We start from the raw sequence: 26011 nt of genomic DNA, 5'->3' as shown, positions 1-26011 counted from the left end.
GAATATGTTTTTGAATAGGACGTACGTGTATATGTTAATTTTATTCAATCGTGTCTTTGGCATGATGCTGTTCAAATTGGGTATACTAAGTCACTGCACTACTTACATGTCCTAAATGCATGATCATTGGCAGGAGAATGGATAATTGGGATTTACCAAGTGCCATGTGCCCATGTACTGGTACGGTCTCAATCATCACAGTGTTGAATGATAAAAATAATGCCATTTTTTTTTAATGTCAAGCATTCCAATGCAGAACCACAACATAACTTATCAAGCATTTTGAGCAGTTGGGAGAGTTACTATAAGTGGAGGTGTCTCCCTCTTCATTCACCGGTTTCCTTCCTCCTCCATCTGGTAAGATGCTGATTCTATATTTGCTCTAGTGGAGCTACCAAAAACCAAACCAAATAAATTTTTTAAATGTTACCCATTTCCATGTACTTAATGAAAAATTATTCATTTCTAATTTTTTCTACTAACAGCTAGTGTTTTTTTGAGAGTGTTAACTTGTATTAATAAAACAGATTTACATGATGAATAAACTACCTATGGCATCCCACATATCGGGTGGTCAGTATACAGTAAAAAAAGGAGAGAAAGAGCAAAGATGCTCAGGGGGAGAGAGTACAACCAAAAAAGAGTAGAGTAGTGAAGCAGATTGCTAAAAGATACTGCTGCTGATGAAGTTCTCCAAATACTCTGGTGGAGTAAGCTGTTCGGACCACCTTTTTAGTGTCTCGGCAGCAGCTACGGTGGGCAAGAAGCATAAGGAGAGAACAAACAATGCATGGGAGACTATACTTTTGAAGTCCTTGCTCGCCTGCTGTCTGCTGTGGACGATGGTGAGGCTGGCCGAAGGTCCTGTAGAATTAGAATGTGGCAACCCTCCTAACGGGTGCTCGAAATACAGTTGTAGAGAGCAAGAAAAGAGCAGAAGTACTGGGGGAGAGAGAGCTAATATAGCAGATGACCAAAGAAAGCATAGAGGCTGCGGGGCAGAAAGAGTAAGTCCAAAAGAGGAGGGACCACAATTGTTGTGGAAAAAATAGACAGAACGAGAGAAAGAAAGACATAAAAGTCAGTAGAGGGGTCTTCAAGATGAGCTGATGAACTCAGGTGTCGGGGCTGGCTGGGCACCTTCTAAGATGGACAAGGTGCTAGTGGAGTAGGCTGCTGTAGCGTGGTGGCTGTAGCCTGAAAGGCTTGTGATGTTGTGTCATATGTCTTCAGACTGAGTTGCTAGCAAGCTTTATCCAAGCAGATGAGAGGGGCTGAGGCCAGAGGCAAAGGGAGAGATGGAGAGACAATGAGAAACAAAGGAATTTGTTTTTGTAGCTAACTGAAGAGAAGAAAGAGGAGGAAGGTGGAGAGAGTAGGAGAGGAAGAAGAGAAATAAAGATAAGAGGAAGAGAGATGAATGAGAGGGGCGAAGTAAAGAGATAGAAAAACAAAGCAAGGGGAGAAGAGGGCAGAGTGCTGTAGGTAGATGAGAGCACAGTGGATAGAGCAGAATGGAGAGAGAGGAGAAGCAAAGAGTAAAAACGCCAGAATGTATGAAGAAGAAGAAGTGAGGGAGGTGAATTAGAGGAGAGGTTCGAGGATAGAAGGGTTGGAGAAGCCGCTTACTAAGCCTCCCAAAAAATCGAAACACCTGTATGCTTCCTATTGTTTCTTTTTTTCTTCTTTTTTTTCCTTCCCCCCCCTGCCCTTTTTTTTTTTCTTTTCCCCTTTTCCGTTTCCTTTTCCCTTTGTTTTTTGGAGGGGTTGGGGGGGAGAGAAGAAGAGAGAGATAGAGGCAGAGGTCAAAGAGAAGGGAGAAAAGGAGAGATAAGTCCGGGGTCTGACTGAGTACCTGGGCCTTGGAGAGCGCCTTCTTTTGCAAGTCTATCTGCTGAAGTATTGGCCTCACGAAAAACCAAATTGAAGGTGAGTGCTGGCAAGGAGCTACAGAGAAAAAAGATGTGGTCGAAAATGAATTGTAATCTTCCAGGGGGGGGCTGCTGTTGAGTCGCCCAGAAGATGGTGTTCTTGGAATCTGACTCTACTCTGTCCAGAGAAACAATGTACTTGAGACCTTCCAAAAGGGCCATGGCCTCAGCGTAGGTGGAATCTTGAATTCCAATATAAGATGAGAAGTCCAGAGCATGTCATTGGAGTCAACAAGCTGACCTCCAATGCCTGAAGGGCCACGGTTTCCAAGAGAGGATCCATCTATATTAGAGTTTAAACTTGCTAGGTGGTGGAGGGGTCACATTGAGAATACATTCTCAATTTGACAAGAAGTGTGAGATAGGAATGTTTGCCAGAATAGGTAGGGTTTTGGCCCAAAGGAAGATGAGGATTGAAATGTTTTTGAAGATAGCTTGTCGAGTCCTCTGGGTACCTCTAAAGATTCTTGAGTTTCTTTCTAACCACACACTCCGCAGTAGGGCTGCTACTGACAAATGCTAAAGTTTTTTCCCAGTTTTGGTGAAAGGGGGGGAAAGGAAAGATTGAAAGAGATTGGAGAGGGTTGGGGGGATAACCCATTGGAGGCCACAAAGCTTTAGGAGTGAGGACCATAAGGCTAGGGAAACCTCACAGTGTATGAATAGGTGAGGGATATTTTCCTTTTCCTGAAAGCACGGTACATCTATTGGGGAGAGAGACCCCTCTATGTTGAAGTTGATCCAAGGTGAGTGTTTTTCCCTGAAGTAGAATCCAACTGAAACCTTGAACTTTGAGAGGAATAGGTAGGGACCAAGTTTTTTGAGGAGGGGAGTGGGTTCAGGTGATGAAGTAGAGAGCTATAAAAGGAAGAGACTGTGAAGGTTCCCGAGGGGCTAGGAGACCAAATGATGGAATCTTGACTCTGGAGAGAGGAGAATATGAATGAGAGATCAAGGAGTTGCGAAGTGAGGGAGGTAATCTCCTGATCCGAGAGATTTCTTCTAAAAGTAGGGGTTCAAACTAGGTCAGTGCCATTAAATTGGATGCAGTCTGCCACTAGGGCCTCTTGATTCGTGGCTAGAGAGAAGAGAGAAGGGAAGGTTATCCTAGTAGGGGAATGCCCAAACCATAGTCCAGAATTTAATGCGAAGCTAGATTGGCTAAGGAAGGCAGATCTAGTGGAGGATATACTTTTCCAGGCTCTCGAGTATCTATGAGGAGGGGATATAGGCAACCAGGCATATGTACCCAGCCCATATTTGCTGTTGACAATTTCATTCCAAATTAGAGGGTGAGGTGAGGGGTATCTCCACCACCATTTCCCAAGTAGAGCCAGATTCATTGTCCTAAGGTTCTTGATACCCAGGCCACCAAATGTTTTTGGAACACAGACCTTATCCTATGCAACTATGTGGTATTTATGGGACCCCTCAGCCCCAGCCCATAAGAAGTCTCTCATCAGTTTTTCCAGCTGCTTTAGGACAGAGATTGGGATCTGAAGGAGGAACATGGAGTAAATGGGGATGCTGGCTAGGGTAGCTCGGATTAAGGTATTTCTACCCCCAAAAGAAAGGAAGCGGCTCTTCCAAGAGGCAAATTTCCATTTAAATTTTTCAATGAGGTTGTCCCATAAGTGTTTCCTGGGTTTACCTATGCAAAGGGGAGGACCTAGATAGGAAGAAAGCAGGGTTTCAGTGGAACAACCTAGGCGAAGTGCAAGATGTTGTAGTTCTGGGTTATCTACCAGGATCCCAATCATTTTAGTTTTGGATAGGTTGACTTTCGTCCCAGTGACGAGCTCAAAGGTTCTAAGGTATCTCCAAAGGCAATTTAGTTGTTCGGGGTTTGCATCACAAAAGATGAGTGTATCATCTGCATAAAGGAGGTGATTAATCACAGGACCAGCTCGGGTGGATCGAAAACCCGAAGACCCTTTTCATACAGCCTAGATAAGGTTCGGGAGAAGAGTTCACCTATGAGAGTGAAAAGGAAAGGAGTGAGCATATTGAAAGAGAGTGAGCATAGTTGTTAGTTATTAATCGTCTCTTATGGACTTTACTTGAACACCTGTAGTACTATCTTCTCTTTCCAGATTTGATTCCTTTGCAAAACCAGAAAATGATAAAGAGTTCTTAGATACATTTGTTTTTAATCCATAGCCTTGAAAAATGCAGCTGTAACCTTTCGCACTAGGATCAAAGGGTATCTTAATTATTGCCATAACATTTCCATTAAGTATGGTAGTAAGTAGTATTGAATTAGGTCCTGGCAGGTAGTGCATAAAAAATTTGATTGTCAATCCAAGATGCTAGGAGGTTTGGATTCTGGAAGTTCCACTTGTTTTGTAACTTGGAAGGAAGTATTTCTTAAGGATGGGAGTGTCTAGATGAGTGTGTAAGACTATTTGGAGTCTGAGCTGCAATGCTGAAATGTAATTAGGCTATTTGGAGTAAGGCTATTGAATTATGTCTTGGCAGGTAGTGCATAAAAAATTTGTTTGTCTATCCAAGATGCTAGGAGGTTTGGATTCTGGAAGTTCAATTGGTTTTGTAACTTGGAAGGAAGTATTTCTTAAAGGATGGGAGTGTCTAGGTGAGCGAGTAAGGCTATTTGGAGTCTGAGCCGCAATGCTGAAATGTAATAAGGCTATTTGGAGACTGAGCCACAATGTTGAAATGGAATATAATGATGGAAGAGTTGGCAGGTTTTTGTGATGCTTGAAGGCATTATTTTGTTTAGATCTATGGAAGTATTACTAATTACTACAAATGGATGCTTATTTTTCGTCTAGATTGCTACATCCGTAGATATTTTATGCTTTATTTATGGATGGTGGTTTTTTTTATTTCACCATTTTGTATCAAGAACTTTGGTTGTACATATACATGTGGATGGTAAGTGCATGTCCCTTTTTATGTTTACCTTTCCTGCTAATGCAGATACAAATACAAAGAATGGGGATATGACTCAACATTTCTTAAAATCTTGGATACCACAGATACATTTGTGAGCATCCTACCTAGGACACCCATAAATAGCATAAATTGTATGATATGGAAACGATCTTGTATACTGGGCTTCCATGGGAGCACACTGTTCACTTACTCGCTCGGGTGCAAGACCTACATATGAATATTTCTCGATCTAAAAGTTTGGGATCCACTTTAGAATCATTGGGTGAGTATAAAAAACGAATAGGATTTTGAGTTTCTAAACACTTAAGAGTGGACCTTCCAAGTATCGGGCAGCCTCCGTTCAATCTTAGGATGTTACTTTCTTCAGATAAATATAGAACGTATATGATTATATATTTATTTGTTTGAGGTTGGTCCCTAGGTTGAGGAGGTTACATCCCCAAAATTTGGAAGTAACAAGATATATTTTTAGATAGGGTTTTTACATGAGGGAGCATATACCATCTAAAGCATATAATCTTTTGAGTATAGAAATATACGTACATTGAGACATACATACCATATGATAATACATAACATAGTATTTTATTCATCTTACATTTTGTACATTAATTCCATGTAATAGTGACAAGTATCCAGCAGTACCCAATCAATATGGGAGTTGGACATGTTATGACATTGCCTTGTTGGCTATATACAAGTATCCTTGCATCATATCTCTCAAGGTAGTGTTTGTTGTAAACCATGTACAAAATGTTCTAGGGTTGTGAACATTGACAAATGCTTGGTTGGTTGGTTGGTCAGATCATAGTTAAGGGAACCGTGTGGGTAGGGTGATCAGCCCCCTTGGACCCTCGATCCCATGGTTCTTGTAGGGGATCTTGTAGGGATGCGGTTTTTCGATTTTGGGACCTCGCTTCCAAAAAAATGGGACCGCATTCCATCCTACAGTGGAATCCAGTTCCATGTCAAAGTAGATCCACACTCCCATCAGCCATGGTCTAAGGTTTTGGTACATTAAAATCCTGTGTTCGATGTTTGTGGGAACTACTTTCATTAACGAATGATACCAGGTTAGTGATTGCCATTGTCCCAACCAAGTTCCCATTATTTAGGAATCATAAGTTCCATGATGGTAGAATCTAGGCCCTTGTTTTGCATAAAACGAAGTTCCGTTATTTGAGATTCTTAGTTTGAACTTTGAAGGCATAGTCTAGACCCAATGTTTTATGAAATCCTATTGTTTTAGATTCTTAAATTTTCATAGATTTTTAAATTTGTATATTTATGATAACCTATTGTTTTAAATTGTCAAATCATAAATGTCCTATTGTTTTATATTCTTAAAGCACAATGATGAGTCCATAGAGACATTTCAAAAAACAATGATTAGTCCATAGTGATTCTTTGATGTTTTCTTATATTTCGAGTAAGCCATCCCTCTTAGTTGTGAGAATATATATTTCATTTTAAGTAGCTTCCGTATCAAATTATAAATTTACAAGAAGCTTCTTGATTTACACCAAAGAGAGAGAGAGAGAGAGAGAGAGAGAGAGAGAGAGAGAGAGATTAGTTTATCTTGTCCTCTTGCCCCTTCGAAGAATCTGCCTTTGAGTAACAATTGAAGGAGGAGCCTACATTCGAAATAGATTACCCTTGAGTGGTAGAATTCTAGGTTGTTTGGGACTAAGAGGGAATGATGCATGCCAAACTTGTGTCATGGCTTGAATTGTTAGTGGGAGGGATATGCCTTGGTAATGGAGCCTTCTGACGGGCCTCACCATCAACATCAAGGTGGTTGCCTAATTCTTCTAGTGCCCCAACATCATCCTCGAGACGGTCATCATCAAGATGAAAATCCCATTCTTTATACTTCGCTCCATAGTTTGATTGCAATCTACTTAACAACCTGTCATTGTAGTGTACATAAACCAATGACTTGGAGCGTTTAGCATTTAACTATACGTACTCCAGCACAACACCCTCAGGACATGACGAGTTGACACTCTGAGACAACACCTTAACAGCTAGTGAATATAATTCAGGAACCCACCACCATATAGATCCCACCACGAAACAACTTACATTGTTACGCTGTAAAAAATGGATGCTAGTTGTGAGAAAACTCCTTTACTACTTACAAAATCATTGATCTGTTGTCGTATTATGCCCCTCTCATTCTCACCTGAGTACAACCTTTCAAGCGCAGCAAGATAAGACGTTGATTCTTCTTTATCGTGGTGTGACTTTAGCCTCTTCTTCCCACTAGGAGTTGGCATAGTTAACTATTTTCAAGAGTGATACTTAGGACTTGAAACATGTGCCAAACAATGCAATGGCATCAATCAACAACTAGCTTATGCACTTCTTGGTACAAAACAAGATCACAATAGATGGCCACTGCAATTTCGCTTAGCATTGTTTCCATGTGCTCCTATGCATCTCCTATCACAACACTGTCAGTGTCAGCAAACTTCCTTCTTCTTCCATATTGGCCTAGTAAATTGCAATATTCTTTTGTTTGTTGATGAAAAATTATCATCCTATAATGCATACCTCGGTCTGTATCTCCTACAGCCTATCTAAGACCCTCCCACTCTTTGCTTAAAACCAAGGATGTCAAAGGATCCCTCACTTCCATGAGACGCCTTAACATTACATAATGAAACCCAAATCTTGTCTTCTTAACCTTGAGGATTGCAAGATTTGAAAAAGTCCTAAATATATAGAGACGCTTGGTGTGATTTCGAATGTATTTTACCACTTTCTTGGCATCATGGTAGGGACTCCACACAAAACTAAAAGCTGGGTTCTTCTTATCTTTATCAACAATGTCTTTCATGAGGAGGCTCAGAGTGTGTGCTAAGCATCTTGACCAAAAAATGTGGGGTGGCGGCATTGGACTATTGTCCTTGCACCCTTACAATTTGCAGCATTATTCTACATTGTCGCGTCCAATGGAGTCTATCGCGCGATGTTTTGACTAGCCTTCTTGATGGAAGAGCAATCATGTCCATTGCGCTCCCCTCGAAACTGTTAAAACATTGATCAAAGACTCATTTTTTACATTGTTCCATCCATCTGATACAATTGAAACTCCATAAGTCCGTAGGGGAGATAGTGCCCTCTCGATTCTGCTTCTCTCCTTATCCAACAAAGATGTCCTAATCTTATCATATTTAGGAGGCACGTACCCATTTGGCCCATAATTAATAGCATATACCATTTCATGGAATCTATGGCCATTGGCGGCATTGAATGGGATGTTGTGCGCATAGAAGAAGCGTGCTACTGCAGCATCAACTTCTTACCTCGCTTGAGCACCAAACATATGAGAAATTCTTCCCTTTTCCGTGGACTGGGGTTTCATGAGGAATAATGAGGTATCCGGTGGTAACAAAGTTTTTTGCTTCTTTGCCTTCCATATGACCTAACTGCCTCTTCCTCTTCTTGGTGAGAGCCAATGTTTATAAAAACAGATTTGTGACCCGAATCAATCTCACCCATACCCGGGTTGGATCGGTGGATCGGATTGGAGAATCTGTCTAATCGAAGCAAAGACCTCCAACTCTTGTGGGTAATGGTCTGCTGCATCGTTTTTGTGGCTTGTGTGGACAGGGACTCTCTCTCTCTCTTTCTCTTAGATACTTACAATCTCTCTTATCTATCCCTATCTCCTCTCTCTAAATCTCTCCCTCTCTCAATAAATGTATATTGTTTTGTGCTACACCTTGAATATTTTTCAGGGTGATGTGAAAATCAGTATGTCTGTATGAACTTGTTGGCTTTGTTATGTGTTAAGAATGTGTTTTTTTTTGTTCATATTTTTTAGAGGGAAACCGTGCCTAGGAGGGGTTTATGGGTCTCATAAAGAGAGAGAGAGAAGATGAAATATATATTCTCATGATTATGAGGGCTTTTGAGCTCGCGCATAGCGTGGCTTTGGAGTCCCCAAGCTTCTTGTAAATATATAGCTTGAAATGAAAGCTACTAAAGATAAAGTACATATTCTCACAACTAAGAGGGATGGCTTACTCGAAATAGAAGAAAACATCAAAGAATGGATTCATCATTGTGATTTAAGAATCTAAAACAATAGGATATTTATGATTGAAGAATCTAAAACAATAGAACATCATAAATATAAGATTTTAAATAAAATATGTATTGTCACAACTAATAGGGATGACTTACTTTTGTGAAATAGAAGAAATCATCAATGAATCTCTATGGATCCTACGGAAATTTAAGAATCTAAACAATAGGACTTCATAAAACAATGGGTGTAGACTATTCCTCCAAAGTTCAAACTAAGAATCTAAAATTATGGAACTTCGTGCCATGCGAAACAAGGGTCCGGATTCTACCATCATGGAACTTATGATTCCTAAATAATGGGAACTTGGGACAATGGCAATCACCGGCCTGGTATCATTCGTGTAAAAAAAGTATTTCCCACAAACATGAAATCCAAGATTTTAATGAGAGTGGTTTCCACAAACATGAAACCCAAGATTTTAATGTACCAAAACCTTAGACCATGGCTGATGGGAGCGTGGATCTATTTTAAAATGGAACTGGATTCCACTATTGGATTGAACGCGGTCCCCTTTTTTTTGTGAGTGAGGTCCCAAAATCGAATAATCACAATCCCTACAAGATCCCTTACATGAACTGTGGGATCGAGGTTCCAAGGTGGGATCATCACCCTGCTCACACGGTTCCCCTTAACTATGATTGATTTAAGTAAAAATTACAAAACCCCCCAAAATCATACTTTCTTGACAACTTCCCCCTGACCAAGTTTTTTTTAGCAATTTTTACCCCAAATTTAACTTTCCTAGCAAATACTCCCCAAGTCATAAAAAAGGTAAATAGAAAACCAAAATACAATCTAGAAAGCATGCGGACTAGCACAAAATGGGGGCGGTCCCGCACTTTGGCTTCTGGAGAGCATGCGGTCCAACACAAAATAGGGGTGGTCCGGCACTTCGAGCATGCGATTCGGCACAAAATGGGGGTGGTCCGGCACTTTGGGCTTTTGGAAAGCATGTGGTCCGACACAAATTAGGGGCGGTCTAGCACTTTAGGCATGCAGTCTGGCACAAAATGGGGGCGGTCTTGCACTATGGCTATTTTCGTCAAAAACATATAACTTTTTGACTTGGGGTGTTTTTGCTAGAAGCGTTCAATTTGCAGTAAAAGTTGCTAAAAAACTTTGGTTGGGGGAAGGTTGTCTGGAAAGTCTCCTTTTGGGGGTTTTTTGAAATTTGCCCTTGATTTAATACTTGTTTATTTTATTCATGAGGCCTCATCCTACTTATCTCAAGTGGCTCTCATACATCTAATTTTTTATTATTTGCAAAGAATAATCCCACAAGATATGGTGGATGTTCACTCCAACTAGACGAGTGGATGGAATGTATATTTACTTATAGTAGCCTGTGATTGATTAAGTTGTTCCATATGCATATCATGTCTACATACATGTAATTCCTTTTCTGATGATTTATATAAGCTTATTAGTCCATGAACCAGATGTTTGATGCTCAATTGCTTGTTCATTATTTAGAACAACAAATACATGATTTAAATAGCACCCACTACTGATGTCGTATAGGCACTTCCTGTTTGTATTCTTATTATAACTAATAAATGTTATGTTACCAATGAATATAAAATAACTTTTAGAAATCTATTGCATGAACATATCCACCTTGGTTTCGTTCTGGGTTCTCCCACATTTAGGAAAATGAGCATGTTATCAAGTTGACAAGTATGGAGAATTCGAAGTATGGAGAATTCGAAGTTTGGCAGGGGCATGGTGAACTGCGCTGGCTGATCTTTATCTAATACTTGTGGTCGAGCATTATCCAGTTATATTATTAGCATCATCATCATCATTGTTGTTGTTGTTATCACCTTTATTATGATGATGGCGATGATGTTGATGATGGCCGGTCTCTGTGTATTTCCTTTTGTTGGTGTATAATTGTGACACATTCTTGACAATTCCATGTTGCAGCCCCTTAGCATGTTCTATGGAATTCAACTTCTTGGCATGGGAAGAGCAGTTTCTCGAATGGATGACAAGTTGCGTATTCACTACTTAGGTATGCATTTGTGTTACTTCTATACTGCAGTTTTTAATGCTCATCTTCTATCATATTTATACTATATGAGTACTTGGAAGTTTTTCTATTAAAATACTAAGTTTTGTTATGGACAATATTTTTGTTCGAAAATGTGTTGGATGCTTTAGGAGCTTCAGGTGGTATTTGAGTGTTATGAGATCTTACTCTCCACTCTTTTGCTTAACTAGGCAGGAACCTACTCGGTTTCCATCTCTTCCTATCCAAGACTTCTGATGGCCTTTGACGGAATTCACCGCTCTGTATGACCCTAACAGATCCAGTCTTAAGAGAAGTTCTCTGGTCTGAACACAATTCTATTGCCTCCCTTGCCCCCATCCCATGGGATATCGGTGGTCACTTTAGAACCATCAGATGGACTGACGACACCAATCGCTCAACTAGAATGAATGCTAGCATGACAGGCTTCTCCAACAACATTTTTTTATTTTTTTTTGAGGAATGGTTAACTTTTCGCCAACTTCATTTAGGGCCATAACCTCATAAAATTCCCACTCAAGGGTTCATCCTATACTTGGACTGGTCATTTCTTAGACCCTAACACGACCAAGCTAGATTGGTTTCTACTATGTTCAGAGTGGGAAGCGTAGTTCCCTGACTCTCACTCCTCTACTCTCCCTAAACCCACTGCAGACCATGAACCTATTCTTTTGGACACCCTAGCAACTTTGTTTACACAAACCCTTCCATTTCAAACTTTCGAGATTCAAAGAGCCAAATTGAAACAACCTTTTCAGGTCCTGGTGGGCCACCTTTTTCATTTAAGGGTGGACCAATTTCAGGATCCAAAAGAAATTGCGTCTCCTCAAGGGCATTATTAAGTAGTGGGCTCGGAATATTACTGGCAGTGATTCAAAACCCACCGAAACATATTGGGATTCGTTCCAGGACGAACTGGTTCCTGATAAGTATCGCGAAGTGTTCTGACTTGGCGGGGATCGCTGGTTCCTTAGGAAACTGGACGATCCAGCCTGTCTGGACTGCCTAATTCCCACATATTGCATTTTTTATTATTTTTTCTTTCTTTTTATTTGTCAACTATTTTTATTATTTTATATACTGATTCTCACACAAAAAAAACTGATCTAGAAGGGTTTCCTAGATTGACCAGTTCGCCTAGCTGATCCGTGTTTTAAAACACTGATTCCTAGTAACTTCTCTATTATCAAGAATGTGTTGCTAACAAAATTGAAAGACCTTGAAACCCTCGAAGAATCTGGGAAACTATACTCCCTCTGAATCCTCTAGAAGGTTCGAAACCATGGCCAACTATTTGGAATACCTCAAGAAAGATGAACTCTTCTAGTTCTAAAGATCTAGGATTAAATAACTTGCCTTGGGTGACAGGAACACGCTTCTTCGATAAGATTGCTGGTGCAAGGTGCGGGGCAAATGCCATCACCCACATTCTTGTGGGAACTATTTCCTTCGAGGATCCCCCTGTTATTGGTAAGGCCACTGTCTCCTTTTTCTAGAACCTTTACTTGGCTCATTTACCCTAGACCATTTATGTCTACTTTATATTTTTGTCTATTGCCCAAGGTACGGCCTGTAGACTCAAATATGCCTTTGAACTGGATTGAATCTCCCAAGCCATTTCTGACCTTGGTAAAGACAAAGTCTCGGGTCCAGACGGTTTCCCTGTGTTTATCGCTTTTAGATTTTGAGACACCCTATCTCATGATATCCTAGCCTTCTTTAATTGAATTCTATCACATGGGATTGTTTGTAAGGAAATGAATGCCACTTTTGTTGCTATAATTGCCACAATGATATTACTAGTGACATCAAAGATTTCAGACCTATCGGTCTCCTTAATTCCTCTTACAAATTCCTATCGAAGGTCTTAGCTACCAGACTCAAGTTGGGCCTGGGTGAGGTTATTTCCCCCAATCAGAATGGTTTTGTACACAGCTGTCAAATCCTTGATGGGAGCCTAGTTGCTCACAACCCCTGGTCTGATCCTTCAGCTGGATTTAGGAGAAAACTATGACCATGTTGATTGGTCCATCTTAGTCCAAATTCTCCTCAAAATAGGTTTTAGCTCAAAATGAAAGAAATGGGTGTTTGCATGCGTATCTTCTACCTCTTTCTCTATTCTCACTGATGGCCCTGCCAACAGGCATTTCTTTGTGAGTCATAGTCTCTGCCAAGGAGATCCAATCTCACCATTCTTAGATTGTAGTAGGTTTATTTCTGCATTGTATTGTGGTCCTTGTATCCAGCAATTAATAAAGAAAAGAAAGAAATTTGAATTTATCATCTGGAATCCTACATTGCCACACAGGATTTTGTACCACTTAGTTTTTAAGGGGTGTATGCTCAATCTCTATGCATAGATTAGTTGGACTTTGTAAAGGGGGCCTAATCGAGTTGTGATCCTTGGTTTTAAGGGTGTGTGGATGTAATAAATGTTGCTGTAATTGATTTTTAAGTGGCTGGAATTGAGTGCAAAGTTGCCTTATGTCATGTAATTGCATTGTACATTGAAGTTGTGTAGTCCATTTTGTGAGAAAGTTTTAAGCCTTATACCTTCGTCTGGGTTCCATAAACTAACAGAAACTACCTCAAAAAGTGTCCACGAAATTACCACAGAACATGTGATAAGGATAGAGTACTTGAAGCTATATGGAAAAACCAATGCACCCATGATTTACTTCGGTAACTTATTGAGAGGCTACCAACTACCTGTAGAGTGCAAAACTGGGATTACCTTGGTTGTAATAGATGCCTCCTATGTAAAGCTGAGATTCAAGATCATGATCAACCCTTCATTACTTGTTCCATTGTCGGTGAGATTGGGAAAGTCATCATGTGGAGATTCAACACCGGAGCCCTAGTCAGCTTAAAGATCCAAACCCTCCTAAGAGATTGATTCCAAAAGAAAAAGCTTGAAATGCCTCTCTCCCGCTCTAATTTGGGTCATTTGGCAAGACAGAAATTGGTGGGCAAAGGAAGACCATCATGTATGGTTCAAGTGATTTAAAGGGAGATGACATGGAAATTTAAAATGGCATCCAGGAAGAAAAGACAACACCCTCAAAGAATGCAAGAGAAAAGTCATATATGAAAGATGGGGACATTAATCCCTCATCGGTCTAGATGAGATAGAGTGGATGTAGTGCGATCACTATTTATATAGAGGGATAGAGGGGAGCTTGTAACGAGGCATTTTGTAAATATGATGTTACACATGGATTAATTCCCCGTTATCGTATATCTTCATGCAAATGTATTCAGCAGGTGGGGTTCCCTCCTAAACCTCCGCTGATGTAGCAAAAAATTATTTACATGTACAAGTATATGCTATGTTATATGAAATAGTATGAATAATATTATTATATGTTTCTATTTATTTTTTATATCTCGTAGACTTTCAAGAAAAAAGAATAAAATGGACATGTCATTGAGTCATTCAAGTCAACTGGGTTTTGCTACTATCAAGTTCTGAGCTATGTCCTGCTTATCAAAATTTGTTGTAGAATGTACACATTCTAATGGATGTCTTCAATGCTGTTATTATTTTTGACTTGTGCCGTATGGCCTTGCAATGTATGAACTAGATTTCCATTTTTTAATTTCAGGTAAAGCAATTGTTGCAGTTATGGTAAGCTAGATGCCTGTTCTAATGGTTGCTTTGAATTTGTGTCTTCCTTTATTCCCTTATTTTTTCTCAGATGTTTCATGGGGTATCTCTATTATATAGGTCCAGAGAAGGAGCTAAGCCAAATTTCTGTCTTTGGGGAGTTGCGAGCGTTGTTTCCTAATATCCAAATACACATAGATCTAATTGGGCCTTCGATTCCGCTCTCTAGGTAGGTAATGTAGAGTGCCTCGCTTTAGTGTAAATCTAGAGTATCCTTGTTCCTCATTATATGCAATGTAAGCCACCTTTACTTTGTGCTTGGACGTTTTGTAGTTATGAAGTTACAATCCAAATTATGTGTATAATTGCTGTCTTTTGTTGCTGTTTATATCATGTTTTCCTACACTGTTTATGTCACTTTCTATGGTTATTATTTGATAATTAGATGAATAAATGCAAGTGAGCATATGTTGCTTTTAAGGATTGCTTTGAAAATCATAGCATATGACTTGGGGCTTGTCTCTACAATACTTCTTACACGTGTTTACAACATATATAGATAGCAATTTTTCTATACCTAGACAAATGTTTCTAGACTAGTTAGTTCTGCTTTTTACATCACTTAAAGGAAAACTTTTCATGATCAGTTGGATGGTTGAACTTGAGTTCATTGATTTATATGAGTTGTAATTTGCAAATTGTATCTGCATCCACTACCTACAAAATTGCAAAGGGTAAATATCATTAAAGGTCTCAAAATTATCTTACAAAATCAATGAAGGCCTCAAAATATCACATATACTACTATAGGTCTTACTTTTTAACTTTCATTTCATAGAGTTCCCTCTTTTAAAAAGGTGTTCAATATTCTCAAATTACCCCTATTCAGGAAGCCTGAACAACCAGAGTTATTTTGGTATTTGGCACACTTAAGTGGCTTGAGCGTTTGAAATACCCTTACTTGTATAGGGTTAGGAACGTAGAACTTTCAAAAGATGAAAAAACTAATTGTCTTGCTAACCCTAAAAAACCAAGGGTATTTTGGTCATTTGGCAGTCCTATTTTCCTGACCCTGAATGAGGGTATTTTTTGTAATTTGCTTGAGCCATTTTAGTGGTCCAAATTGCCAAATACCCCATGTTGTTTAGGATTCTCAACTCTGAACATAAATAATTTGAGATTTTTTAGCAAATTTCTTGAGGTATCTTTATGAAATGAAACTTAAAAAGTAAACCCTGAAGTAATAAATGGGATCTTTTGAGCCCTTTGATATTTTTGTAAGATAATTTAAACCTTTTAATGATATTTTCCAAATTATAAAATGTGTGTTGATTCAGAGGAAGATCGACATATAGTGGAGACTACTGAGACGGATGATCTTAAATCTCATATATTTCCAATGCATCTGGTTCACACTTTCTTTATTTTGTTAATTTTGTTTTTGGGGGTGCCAGGGGTGGTGAGGTGGGCTGGTTGGGGGAAGGAGCCATTGATTATGCATGTCCTCTACTGACGCCATACATTCCTGACAGAAACCAAATGATTGAAGGAAGTTGGGCCCTATGTCAGAGCTTAGAGAGCCCCACACTTTGATGATCGAGCTCAGTTCTGGAGGAGTGGTGAGCATTCTGTTTGAGGATTTAATTGAGTCAGTGTCGTTACTGTTTTGTATCCTTATGATAGAGGCTGCCCCTTGGTTTATCTTGTAAACTGGCTAAAAACAAAAGAGCTAGGTGGCTAAGGCGGTGGCTTCGTTCTCTCTGAGGTTTCATCTATGTTTTGGAGATCAGATCATCAAGTATTCCTGTAAAACCTTGGCAGATTTGACACTCTAGGATTTTACCGTCCGGAGAAAAGTAAGACTGTCAAAAATGAAAAACAGACCAAGTCACAGTCTAATTGGGCTTCATTAGAATATATATGAGATATGATTGCATGTTTGCCCTCTGTCCATTTACCTAATTACATGTATCCTAGGACTACCGTGACATTCTCAGCGCTACAATACAGAGTACACCCCACCAACTATGTACAACAGTACCTTGTACACTTCCCGTCGAGTTGATGCATGGATGTCATGCGTGCCCAACGTGGAATGCGTATCTCTTTGGTAAAGATATCAGCTAGCTGATCTTGTGTCTTTATATATGGAGTAAATATGAGCTTATCGGCGAAGCTTTTGACAAACAAAGTGACAATTGACCTCAGTATGTTTGGTGCGCTCATGAAGAATTGGTCCTACGCAATTTGTACTGCTGCCTGCTTATCACAATAAAGCAGAATTGGTGAGACAAGATAAATTCTCATATCAGAGAGAAGTGCTCTTAACTAGATAAGCTCACATGTTGCAGAAGCCATGGCATGATACTCAGCTTCTTCACTGGATCCAGCAACAACATATTGTTTTTTACTCTTCCATGTCACCAAATTTCTTCCAACAATGTGCAATAGTCTGTAGTTTGCCAGTCAGCATTAGAGTATCCAAGTAAAGCTTGCATTACAGGAAAAATTAAATCCCTTGCCAGGAGATGATTTTGGGGACGCATGCATGAATCGACATCCATGACCCATATTATGTGTGACAAATATGACCCCTTGGCAAGTTTAGAGCCTCTATCATGGACCCAACTTGATTACCCATCAAAAGATTGATCTAAGTGGCATTGGTTGCACCCAAAAACATGCCATAAATCTTAAGATATCCTCAAATCAAGTTACTTCCCAAAAGGTATTTGAACTTTAGGAAATTGTCAATTTTTTATCCAGTCTTTGATTTTCTTGCCTATATTGCAAATTTCTATCAAGAAAACAATTGCTAATATCATTACTGTGATTTCTAGAATCGTTCTATGTTTTGGAGAGATCTGATTTGGAGTTCAAAGAGGCAAATTTCCTTATATTGGGCCTTGCATCTATTTAGGGCTTATGCTTGTGAAAATTTGATCAAAGAAGGCCTTGGAAACATTCTCTAGGGTCCCAAGATCATTATAGAGCGAACTGTAATTAAAGCTGAAATCATCAAAAGTGCAACTTCACCACGAGAGGTAAGTTCGCTGCCAGCAGGTTTCTAATAATCCACCCATGTTTTGTAAGGTTCACCGCAGAACACTATGCAATCTGGCAGCAGATGAAGTTTGATCCAAAATGGCCTCCTTATAAGTGTCAAAAAATGTTTAATTTTAATTGAAGACAAAAGTAGTTTCAGGAGAAACCAGATAAGAAATTCCGATAAGGAAACTTGGTGGTTGAGTGACGAGGTTCGACAAGCCATTAGCGAAAAACAATCAATGTTATAATACTTAGCAATGCAATCGAAATGATCGAAACTTATAAGAATATAAAAATTCTAAGAAAAATGCTAAAAAAATAGTAAGGCTAAACTTAAGGCATATGATAATCTATATAGTAAATTGGGAATAAGAAAAGGTGAAAAAGATATCTTCAAATTAGCAAAAATGAGAGAGAAAAAGTGTAAGGATCTAGACCATATTAAATGCAAGTGAGGATAAAAGGGTCTTGGTGAAGGATAAAGAGGATAACGAAAGGTGGAGAGTTTATTTTCAAAAATTATTAAATGACAAACACAATGGGAACACAGTGGTAGAAAGAATTGTTGGCATAAATGAGGGCTGAGGTCATAAATACATCTGTAGGATTATGATATTGGAAGTGAAAGAAGCTTTGAAGAAGATGAAGATATGAAAGGCTTTAGGACGAAATAGTATCTCGATAGAGGTTTGGAAGTGCATGGGGGAGATCGGCATTGATTGGCTGACCAAGTTGTTTAACAAGGTGTTGATAACAAAGAAAATACCAGATGAATGGAGGAAAAGTATTGTGGTACATATTTACATAAACAAAGGAGACATACAGAATTGTGCGAACTATCCAAGGATCAAGTTTATAAGCCACACTATGAAGCTATAGGAGAGAGTGATTGAACAATGACTAAGGCTGAAACGAGTGCATAAGAAAACCAATTTGGTTTTATGCTAGGCAGGTCTACAATTGAGTTTATTTTCCTACTTAGGCAACTAATTGAGAAGTCTAGGGCGAAAGGAAAAGACCTTCACATGGTCTTTATTGATTTAGAGAAAGCTTATGATAGATTATCCCGAGACTTAATTTGGAAGGTGTTGGAAAAGAAATGACTCTCCAAATACATCGACTTGGTGAGCGATATGTACGAGGGAGCGCTAACTAGTATGCGCACTAGTGGAGAGACGAGTGAGTTTTCAATGACAATAGGTCTACAGCAGGAGTTAGCGTTGAGCTCCTACCTCTTTGTCTTAGTTATGGACCACTTAATTAGGCACCCACAAGATGAGGTACCATGGTGCATATTATTCGCGGATGACATAGTTTTAATTGATGAGACCCGAAGTGGTGTCTACACAAAATTGGAACTTTGGAGGGATGCTTTAGGATCTAAAGTTTTAAAATTAGTTGGACGAAATACAGTTTGCAATAGTGGTAATAATTGGAGTAGAGACGAGGAAGTAGTTAAGATTAACGGCTAAGAAATACCAAAAAAAGCACACTTTCAATATCTTGGGTTGATAATCTAGGAAAATGGAGAGATTGAGGAAGATGTCGCACATAGAATTAGAGCTGAGTGGGTGAAGTGGAGATCTGCAATCGAATTTTTATGTGATCACTACATACCAATAAAGCTGAAGGGCAAGTTCTATAGGGCAGTTGGAAGATCAGATTTCTTTATGGGGTAGAATGTCGGGTGGTCAAGAAACGACATACACATAGGATGAGTGTAGCTGGGATGAGGAGTGGCAAGACAAGAACAAATAGATTTTGAAATAAATACATTCGAGAGAACTTAGTTGTAGCTCTAATAGGCAATAAGATGAGAGAAAGTAGACTTTGGTAGGCTGGCCATGTGCAATGCAGATCTCGTACAGCACCTGCTAGGAGGTTTGAGTTAGTTCAAGTTCAAAAAGGGCAAGGACATGGTTGGTAGTAGTGAGAAAAGATATGGGGACTTATGGCCTTTAATAGAGCAAAACGGCGGATCAGGATTAGTGTAGCCGACCCGCCGACCCAAATTGTTGGGAAAAGGCTCTAATGATGATGATTCCCAACATAATCTCATAGTACTCCACCAAATTTTAGTTCAAAATAAAATCGTTGAACCCCCATTAATTGATAGTACTAGAGCCCATTTAGCACACAGCATATTGTTGCATAAACTGGCTAAGAAGAAAGATTGTTTCGATTGACCCCTCTATAGTTATCCAAAATTCATGAAATTTTTACTGTAATCTTCTAATACCTTAATCCATACACTCACAAAGTTTTATCCTCGTTGGTGGCTTGTAGCATAGCAAAGTCAAGTTGACCACGAGCCTGCGTAAACAAAGTTTGTACAAACAGCAGTGAGTACTACGAACATGATTTATTTGGACCCTCTAAGCATCTCCAAAATTCATTAAAATTTTATGGCGATCTTCCAAGACATTTCAGAACCTTCGCAGAAAATTTCAGTATGATTGGGATCACAATCATGGTAAAATGAAAACAAGTTGTTCTTCACAGACTGCACTCTACAAACTGATAGTCTACTTTTTTATTTCGATTTATTTGGACACCCTGTACATGTCTAAAATTTATGAAATTTGAAGGTCCCTCAGGGACTTCTCTACCTAAATAACAAGTTCTTTCTTTATTGGATTATCAGTCCACCTTTTTATTTTGATTTATTGGGAGTTTTGGACACCCTATACATGTCCAAAATTTAAAATTAGGTCCCTGGGAGACGCCTCTACCTAAATAAAAAATTCTTTCTTGATTGGATGTCATTTACTTGACCCATTTATGCTCATGGCAAACTTACATCTTTGCTGGAAACTACATCAAATGGACACCTTTTGGTTCTGGATCTATTAAACCCTTTGTTACGAATTGTTTTTTGGTGTGTTTTGCCAAGACATTCCTCTTTTCACTTAAACAATTTGTCTTTGATTGGAGGTCACTAAGGTAACCTAATCGAAACCACGGTAACTCCATTTCAGTAGTCTGCTGCTAACCACAACACATGTCTACTACTGTATTTTTCTATTTTTTTAACTTCCTTGTTGACCTCCAAATTGAACAATTCATCCTCATGCTCTTCAAACGATTTCCTATCATCCCTAAAAATTTCAGATTTTGATTTGAAGGAATTCCTCACGGCAGCAAGGCAGCTCAATTGTATTGTATCCTCACGGTAAACTTGGCAACACCCATGTGGGATCACCCAAATTCCATGAGGTTTTGGGAATCATCTCAAAATATCATCCAAGATTTCTCCACAAAATTTTGGATCATTTGGACGCCGTTTGGCCCAATTTGTCAAGTTCATTGTAAGAGCACTATTCATGGTACTATAGCTCCGCGGTGAACCTGACAAAATCCTTAATCTTGATGCCATTCTGTAATTTGTTATGTTGCAAAACACCCCCAAACAAAGTCATTGGACATCAATCGAATTTAGCATCCCCTACTTGTTCCAAGTCATCCCCAATAACTTACCTTTACTGACCAAGGACAATGCAGGAGATGTGTTCATCGAACCCTGTTGTATTTTTCTTCTTTCACACTATGTTTCCTGAAATGGATTTCGATCCAATGGTTTAAGGAATTCTTTCTCGTGATTCTGCATGTGTTACCTGCTTCATCCATTGATTTTACGAATTCAGGGAATTCTTACCTGATAGTCAAATGCATCGGATGTATATGACCTTGGGCTATGTCCCTCCTTAGTAATTCTAGCACCTTTGCATTCTTTGCATCATTTGACTTTATTAGTCTAATCTAATACTTGCACTCATTATGGTTCTTGCAATCAAGGGATATATATACGTCTTGTTACCCATTTTACATGGACTTTAACACTGTATAATAGCATTATTGATCTAAATTTTTGACACCCTAAATCTGGATGAATGAAAGGAAATTCCTCAAAGACCTTTAAGCTAGTGAAAACCCAACACGCCCATGCTACGTCCCAAAATCCTTAGTCCTCAAAAGTATAAAATTGCAGTCAAAACTAGCCTATCTTTTACAAATTCTTCTTAGCTTTTTGATGCAATGAAAATCACCCAAAAAGGGAAAAATCAAGAGAAAATACTCTCTCTCTCTCTTTGTCTCTCTCTCTCTCTCTCTCTCTCTTTGTCTCTCTCTCTCTCTCTATGTTGTATGCAAGAACCTTTTTTGTTTTCATTCACCAAAAAACATAACCCTAATAATAAATAACAAGTAAACCCAAAAATGAAAATAAAAATAAATAATTTGAATAATCCATCTCCTAATCTACATCATTCTACCCTGGTTGGAGAAAAGTTGCCCTCGAATTTTGAAATGAGTTCGTATGAGTCCTCCTTTAAACACATGGTCTTTCTCAAACTAAACCCGAATATTGTGCATTGAGATTAGGGCTTGTTCCTGGGACCCCATGGGTTCTAGGCTTGATCAAAAAATCCTCAATAATATCCTCAAACAAATTGCTGAGAATTTTGGTGCACCCATATTTTGTTGCCTGGCACTGTGAGATAGAATCCTCTAATTGAAAACAAGAAATGTAAGCCCCACCATTGTTGGAAGAAAATAGTTCTTTAGGGTTTCTGCCCCCTATTGCCTCCTTCCTCAACTTCTTTCATTCTTCCTCTAAAATATCCTTAGGCCCAAGCGCCTCTGGGTTCAAGTCGATTTTTGCTTCTCCATCTCTCTATTCATGAGGAAATTGGATCCTTGCTGCCTCAAGGCCAACTTCTTTCCTTTCATCTTGTTCTTCATCAAAAATGGGACGTTCATCAAAGATGGGGTCACTTGTAGCATCAAGGAGTAATTCCAATGTAAGATCCAAACGTACTTATTCTCCCTCATAGTAATGGTCATGTCGATGCCTTTGCGCATCGAACTCATCTATGGAAACTTGACACATCATCATTATGCTCCCACTATGAGTCGGACAGTGGGTCATGCCATTCTCCATAAAAACCCTCACGATTCAGATTTATCCCTATGGGTTCCTCTTTGTTTAGGACAGGCTGTTACCAGCCTTGCTTGCTTAACATTTGTATAACCGTCTTCGTAAATTTATTGATTTCCTTGAGCAATCGGATCAGATCGGCATCCCTACAACTAAGACCTCCACGATCTGTCATCGCAATCTCCAGCCGTCTTTGAACTATGCTCTGATACCAATTTGATGCAGAGAAAATCATCCAAAAGAGAAAATCAAGAGAAATCTCTCTCTCTCTCTCTCTCTCTCTCTCTCTCTCTCTCTATACATTCTATGCCAGAACCTTTTTTTTTTTTTTTTTTCATTCACCAAAAAACATAACCCTAATAATAAATAACAAGTAAAGCCAAAAATAAATAATTCGAATTATCCATCTCCTGATTTGCATCACATTTTCAATTTTTGGAATTACCGCAACCCAATATTCCAACCTATGGTTGCGGAGAAATGGCCATTTTAGTGGATAAACCTTGAAATCCCAGAATGATCCTACTAGAGTCATAGTGTATGGCTCTAGAGCCCAAACTTGGAGCTCTTTTAGCTTCATTGTTGCGGCTCTCAATCACCAAATTAGTTGCTCGCCCTCCTACTAGAAGCATCTTGAGGTTTTAAATTGCATACACTGTCTTTTAGAAGTCCCAGGACTCCAATCTGAGATGGTGGGACTGCCTCCCCTTGAATCCTAGAGTTTTACTTTAAATGAGGGTTCCCAGAGGCTTGAAAAAGGGTTTTAAAACTCAAAGTGACATAGGAGCGTGAATTTCCTTAGCCTATATCCTAGTCCACTCAACCCCTTAGTTTCCAGGGAGATACACTAGATAGCCTCTAAACCCTATAAATCTCAGAAACCTCATTTTAACCCTTTTCTCTACCAGATCTTAATATGCAAGGGCTGTTATAATTGGATTTCCAAAACAATTTTGTGATAAAAAATAACTGGACGTTTATTCAAAAGAAAAAGTAAATTGCAAATGCTTAGTCGTCTATCATGCCCCATCATGTTGATTTGATTTAATAAATGCTTTGTCTCACATGGCGTTGGTCTTCAAATGCTTGCAGATGCTTCATATCATCATCATTTGAGTCTTATCCCAACTATTTGGGATTAGCAATCCTGCTTCTAGATTCTTCTTGTAAAAGTTAAAATCTTGCCAAATGTATCATCATACTGAGTTCATATTGGTGTTTATCATAAAATAGATTTTGTTAAAAATACACAGCAAGTGATTTCTGATTGTATACATAAGATTGGTACATTATGCTGCTCAGATTTTGTTGTGTGTTTTGTCGCATGTGTTCCTCCGATTCCCATTTGTTAACATAGTTTCTATTTTTTTCATGTTTTTGATCGATAGGGATGGTGAGCAGCTTGTACTTGACAATTATATCAGGTGTTCGGATATGGATTGCTCGTGTAAGTTATCAATGTCTACTGCTGAAAATGCATGCAACACCAATTATTCAATAGTGAGTTTACAGCTCTGGAAGGGTCTTTATCATGACCGTTTCAAAGACATAACAAAGGTACACGGCCTTTCTTGAGTCATCTTTCAGTGTGTATTTGATGCACTGTACAAGGTGTAACAAACCTGAATTCCTTTATAAAGCATCCCTCTTTAGCCTTTCTCTCCCACTTAAATTGTTTGGCATATGAAGGCTCATACTTTGTGAAAGACATGTTTGGAAATTGGATGTCCAAAGCTTAAAGAAATAAAATTTAGCAATTCTAGTGTTTGTAAGGCTCAGGGTAGAAATATTGACTTTTTTTTTAAGGCAATCATGCACAACACATGTAAAGAAACTACAAGAAAATGTATCGAGACAGAAAAGTATATAGTACATAGTATAATACATAGGAAAGTGTTGACACTGCCACATGAACTACCCAATTATTCCATTTGGGGGATGTGGAGAAAAGGGCATTTATAAACTAATACACCATGCCTTATACACCTGAACAAAACGGGTAGCCGATGAAGATGCGCTTAACGATCTTGGGATCAAGTTTGGTACTATTTTGGTATGAGATAAGGACATGGGCAGAGCAACCCTACACTTGTTGATTCTCAAGGGACGAAGCACGACCAATAAATATTTCATGAGTAAGAGGAGTAGCCTTAGTGGGTGTGCTATTGAGAATATATCCTGCCGCCAATACTACTTCGCCCCAAAGCTTTAGGGAGAGGTTTACATGCCCCATTATATTTCTCACCATTCCTATTCCGTCTCTCCCATGGGTAAGATGACCTTGATACGAGGCACAGAACGCTTTTCCAATTTGAAAGAAAGATGGATGAACCTCGATTGCCAAAGAGAGGTAGTCTCTCAGACGAGAATATTGTACAGTCAAGAAGAGGGAGCAGCAGTTGGTTTTGGTCCTCGGAAGATTCATGCTTTTGTTTCATTCCAGATAATCCAAAGACAGGCTAGAGTTGTGATTTTCCATATATTACGACATGTTTTTGAGAGAGGAGGCGCTAAGTAGGCCTCAAAAAGTTGCTCCACATCTTGTGGGTAGGCCCAAGGCCAATCGAAAAAGGTCTGGAATATGGCCCGATAGAGAAGAAATAATTGGACAATGGAGGAGAAGGTGGCTTGCATTCTCTCCATCCCGCTTGCACATTATGTATCAATTAGGCAGTTGTGGACCCCTTCTTCAAAGTTGGTCAATGGTCATAATTTTTCCATGCGCTAAGATCCAAGCAAGATCTTGAACCTTTAGTGGAACAGGGCGGACCAAATTTTACTGAAATGGGTTTGGAGATCTGAGTAGGCAGCAGGATGAGCAAAACGAGCCTATCAAGAGGCCCCTAGTCCTAGGAACGCAAAGAAGCCAATCCTCCCCCTCAAGGGCAACGGAGAAGGAATTCAGTGAGTCTAGAAGGGCTGTGATTTGGCTGGTTTCTGGTTCTGACTGAGGCCTCGTAAAGTGTGGAGTCGACACTAAGCGTCCCCCACTGTGGTCAGCATAATCCCTTACTGTTGCAAGTTTATCCAAGGCTAAAGCGGAGAGATGAGGCCATCAATTTGCTATGGTTTGGGTTCTCTTCTACAGATCTGTCCAAAATCTTACCCTTTCTGCTTTGAGCCTGGTTTGGAAATGAAAAGGGTTCTACTTTTTGTTAAACTGGTCCAAGCCCCAGATGCTCGGTGTTTTGCATATTTGGGAAGCCAACTACGCTGCTCGCATCTTTACCTACCGTGAATAAACCTCCTTCCATAATTGGGCTGCATTCAAGCTGTATTTCCACCACCATTTTCCCAAGAATGCAAGGTTGGCCGCTCGCTAATTTTGTTTGGCATACCTTATCCTGGGTTATTAAATGAAATCTATGGGCCTCACTGCTACCATTCCACAGAAAATTGTGCATTAGGGACTCTAACTTTGAAGCAATGCTGGCTGGGATCT

The 26011-nt window shown here is 39.3% G+C and overlaps 1 protein-coding gene across 25 annotated transcripts in view; it reads left to right on the top strand.

The window, feature by feature from the left end:
* The window catches only part of LOC18446735 (zinc ion binding protein), a 49694-nt gene that overhangs the window by 17193 nt on the left and 6490 nt on the right, over positions 1-26011 (top strand). For 9 of the 25 annotated variants that reach the window (XR_016041967.1, XR_016041966.1, XR_016041970.1 and 6 more), the window contains 6 exons: positions 134-180; positions 257-357; positions 10873-10960; positions 12347-12448; positions 14706-14814; positions 23958-24126. Coding sequence is in view for 6 of the 25 variants with exons in the window: in XM_020675052.2 (XP_020530711.1) it covers positions 134-180; positions 257-357; positions 10873-10960; positions 12347-12448; positions 14706-14814; positions 23958-24126 (616 nt within the window). In the remaining 19 variants the exon portion in view is untranslated. Of the gene's footprint in view, positions 1-133; positions 181-256; positions 358-10872; positions 10961-12346; positions 12449-14583; positions 14607-14705; positions 14815-16039; positions 16205-23957; positions 24127-26011 lie in introns of all 25 variants that reach the window. The other 16 variants (XR_016041971.1, XR_016041972.1, XM_088848758.1 and 13 more) reach the window with 8 other exon arrangements.

This window comes from Amborella trichopoda, chromosome 10 (genome assembly GCF_054954075.1).
Source record: "Amborella trichopoda isolate Santa Cruz 75 chromosome 10, AtrichopodaSantaCruz75HAP2 v2.0, whole genome shotgun sequence".
Lineage (NCBI taxonomy): Eukaryota > Viridiplantae > Streptophyta > Magnoliopsida > Amborellales > Amborellaceae > Amborella > Amborella trichopoda.
Note: the sequence above shows the minus strand (reverse complement) of the source record. Positions and strands in the feature narration are given on the sequence as shown.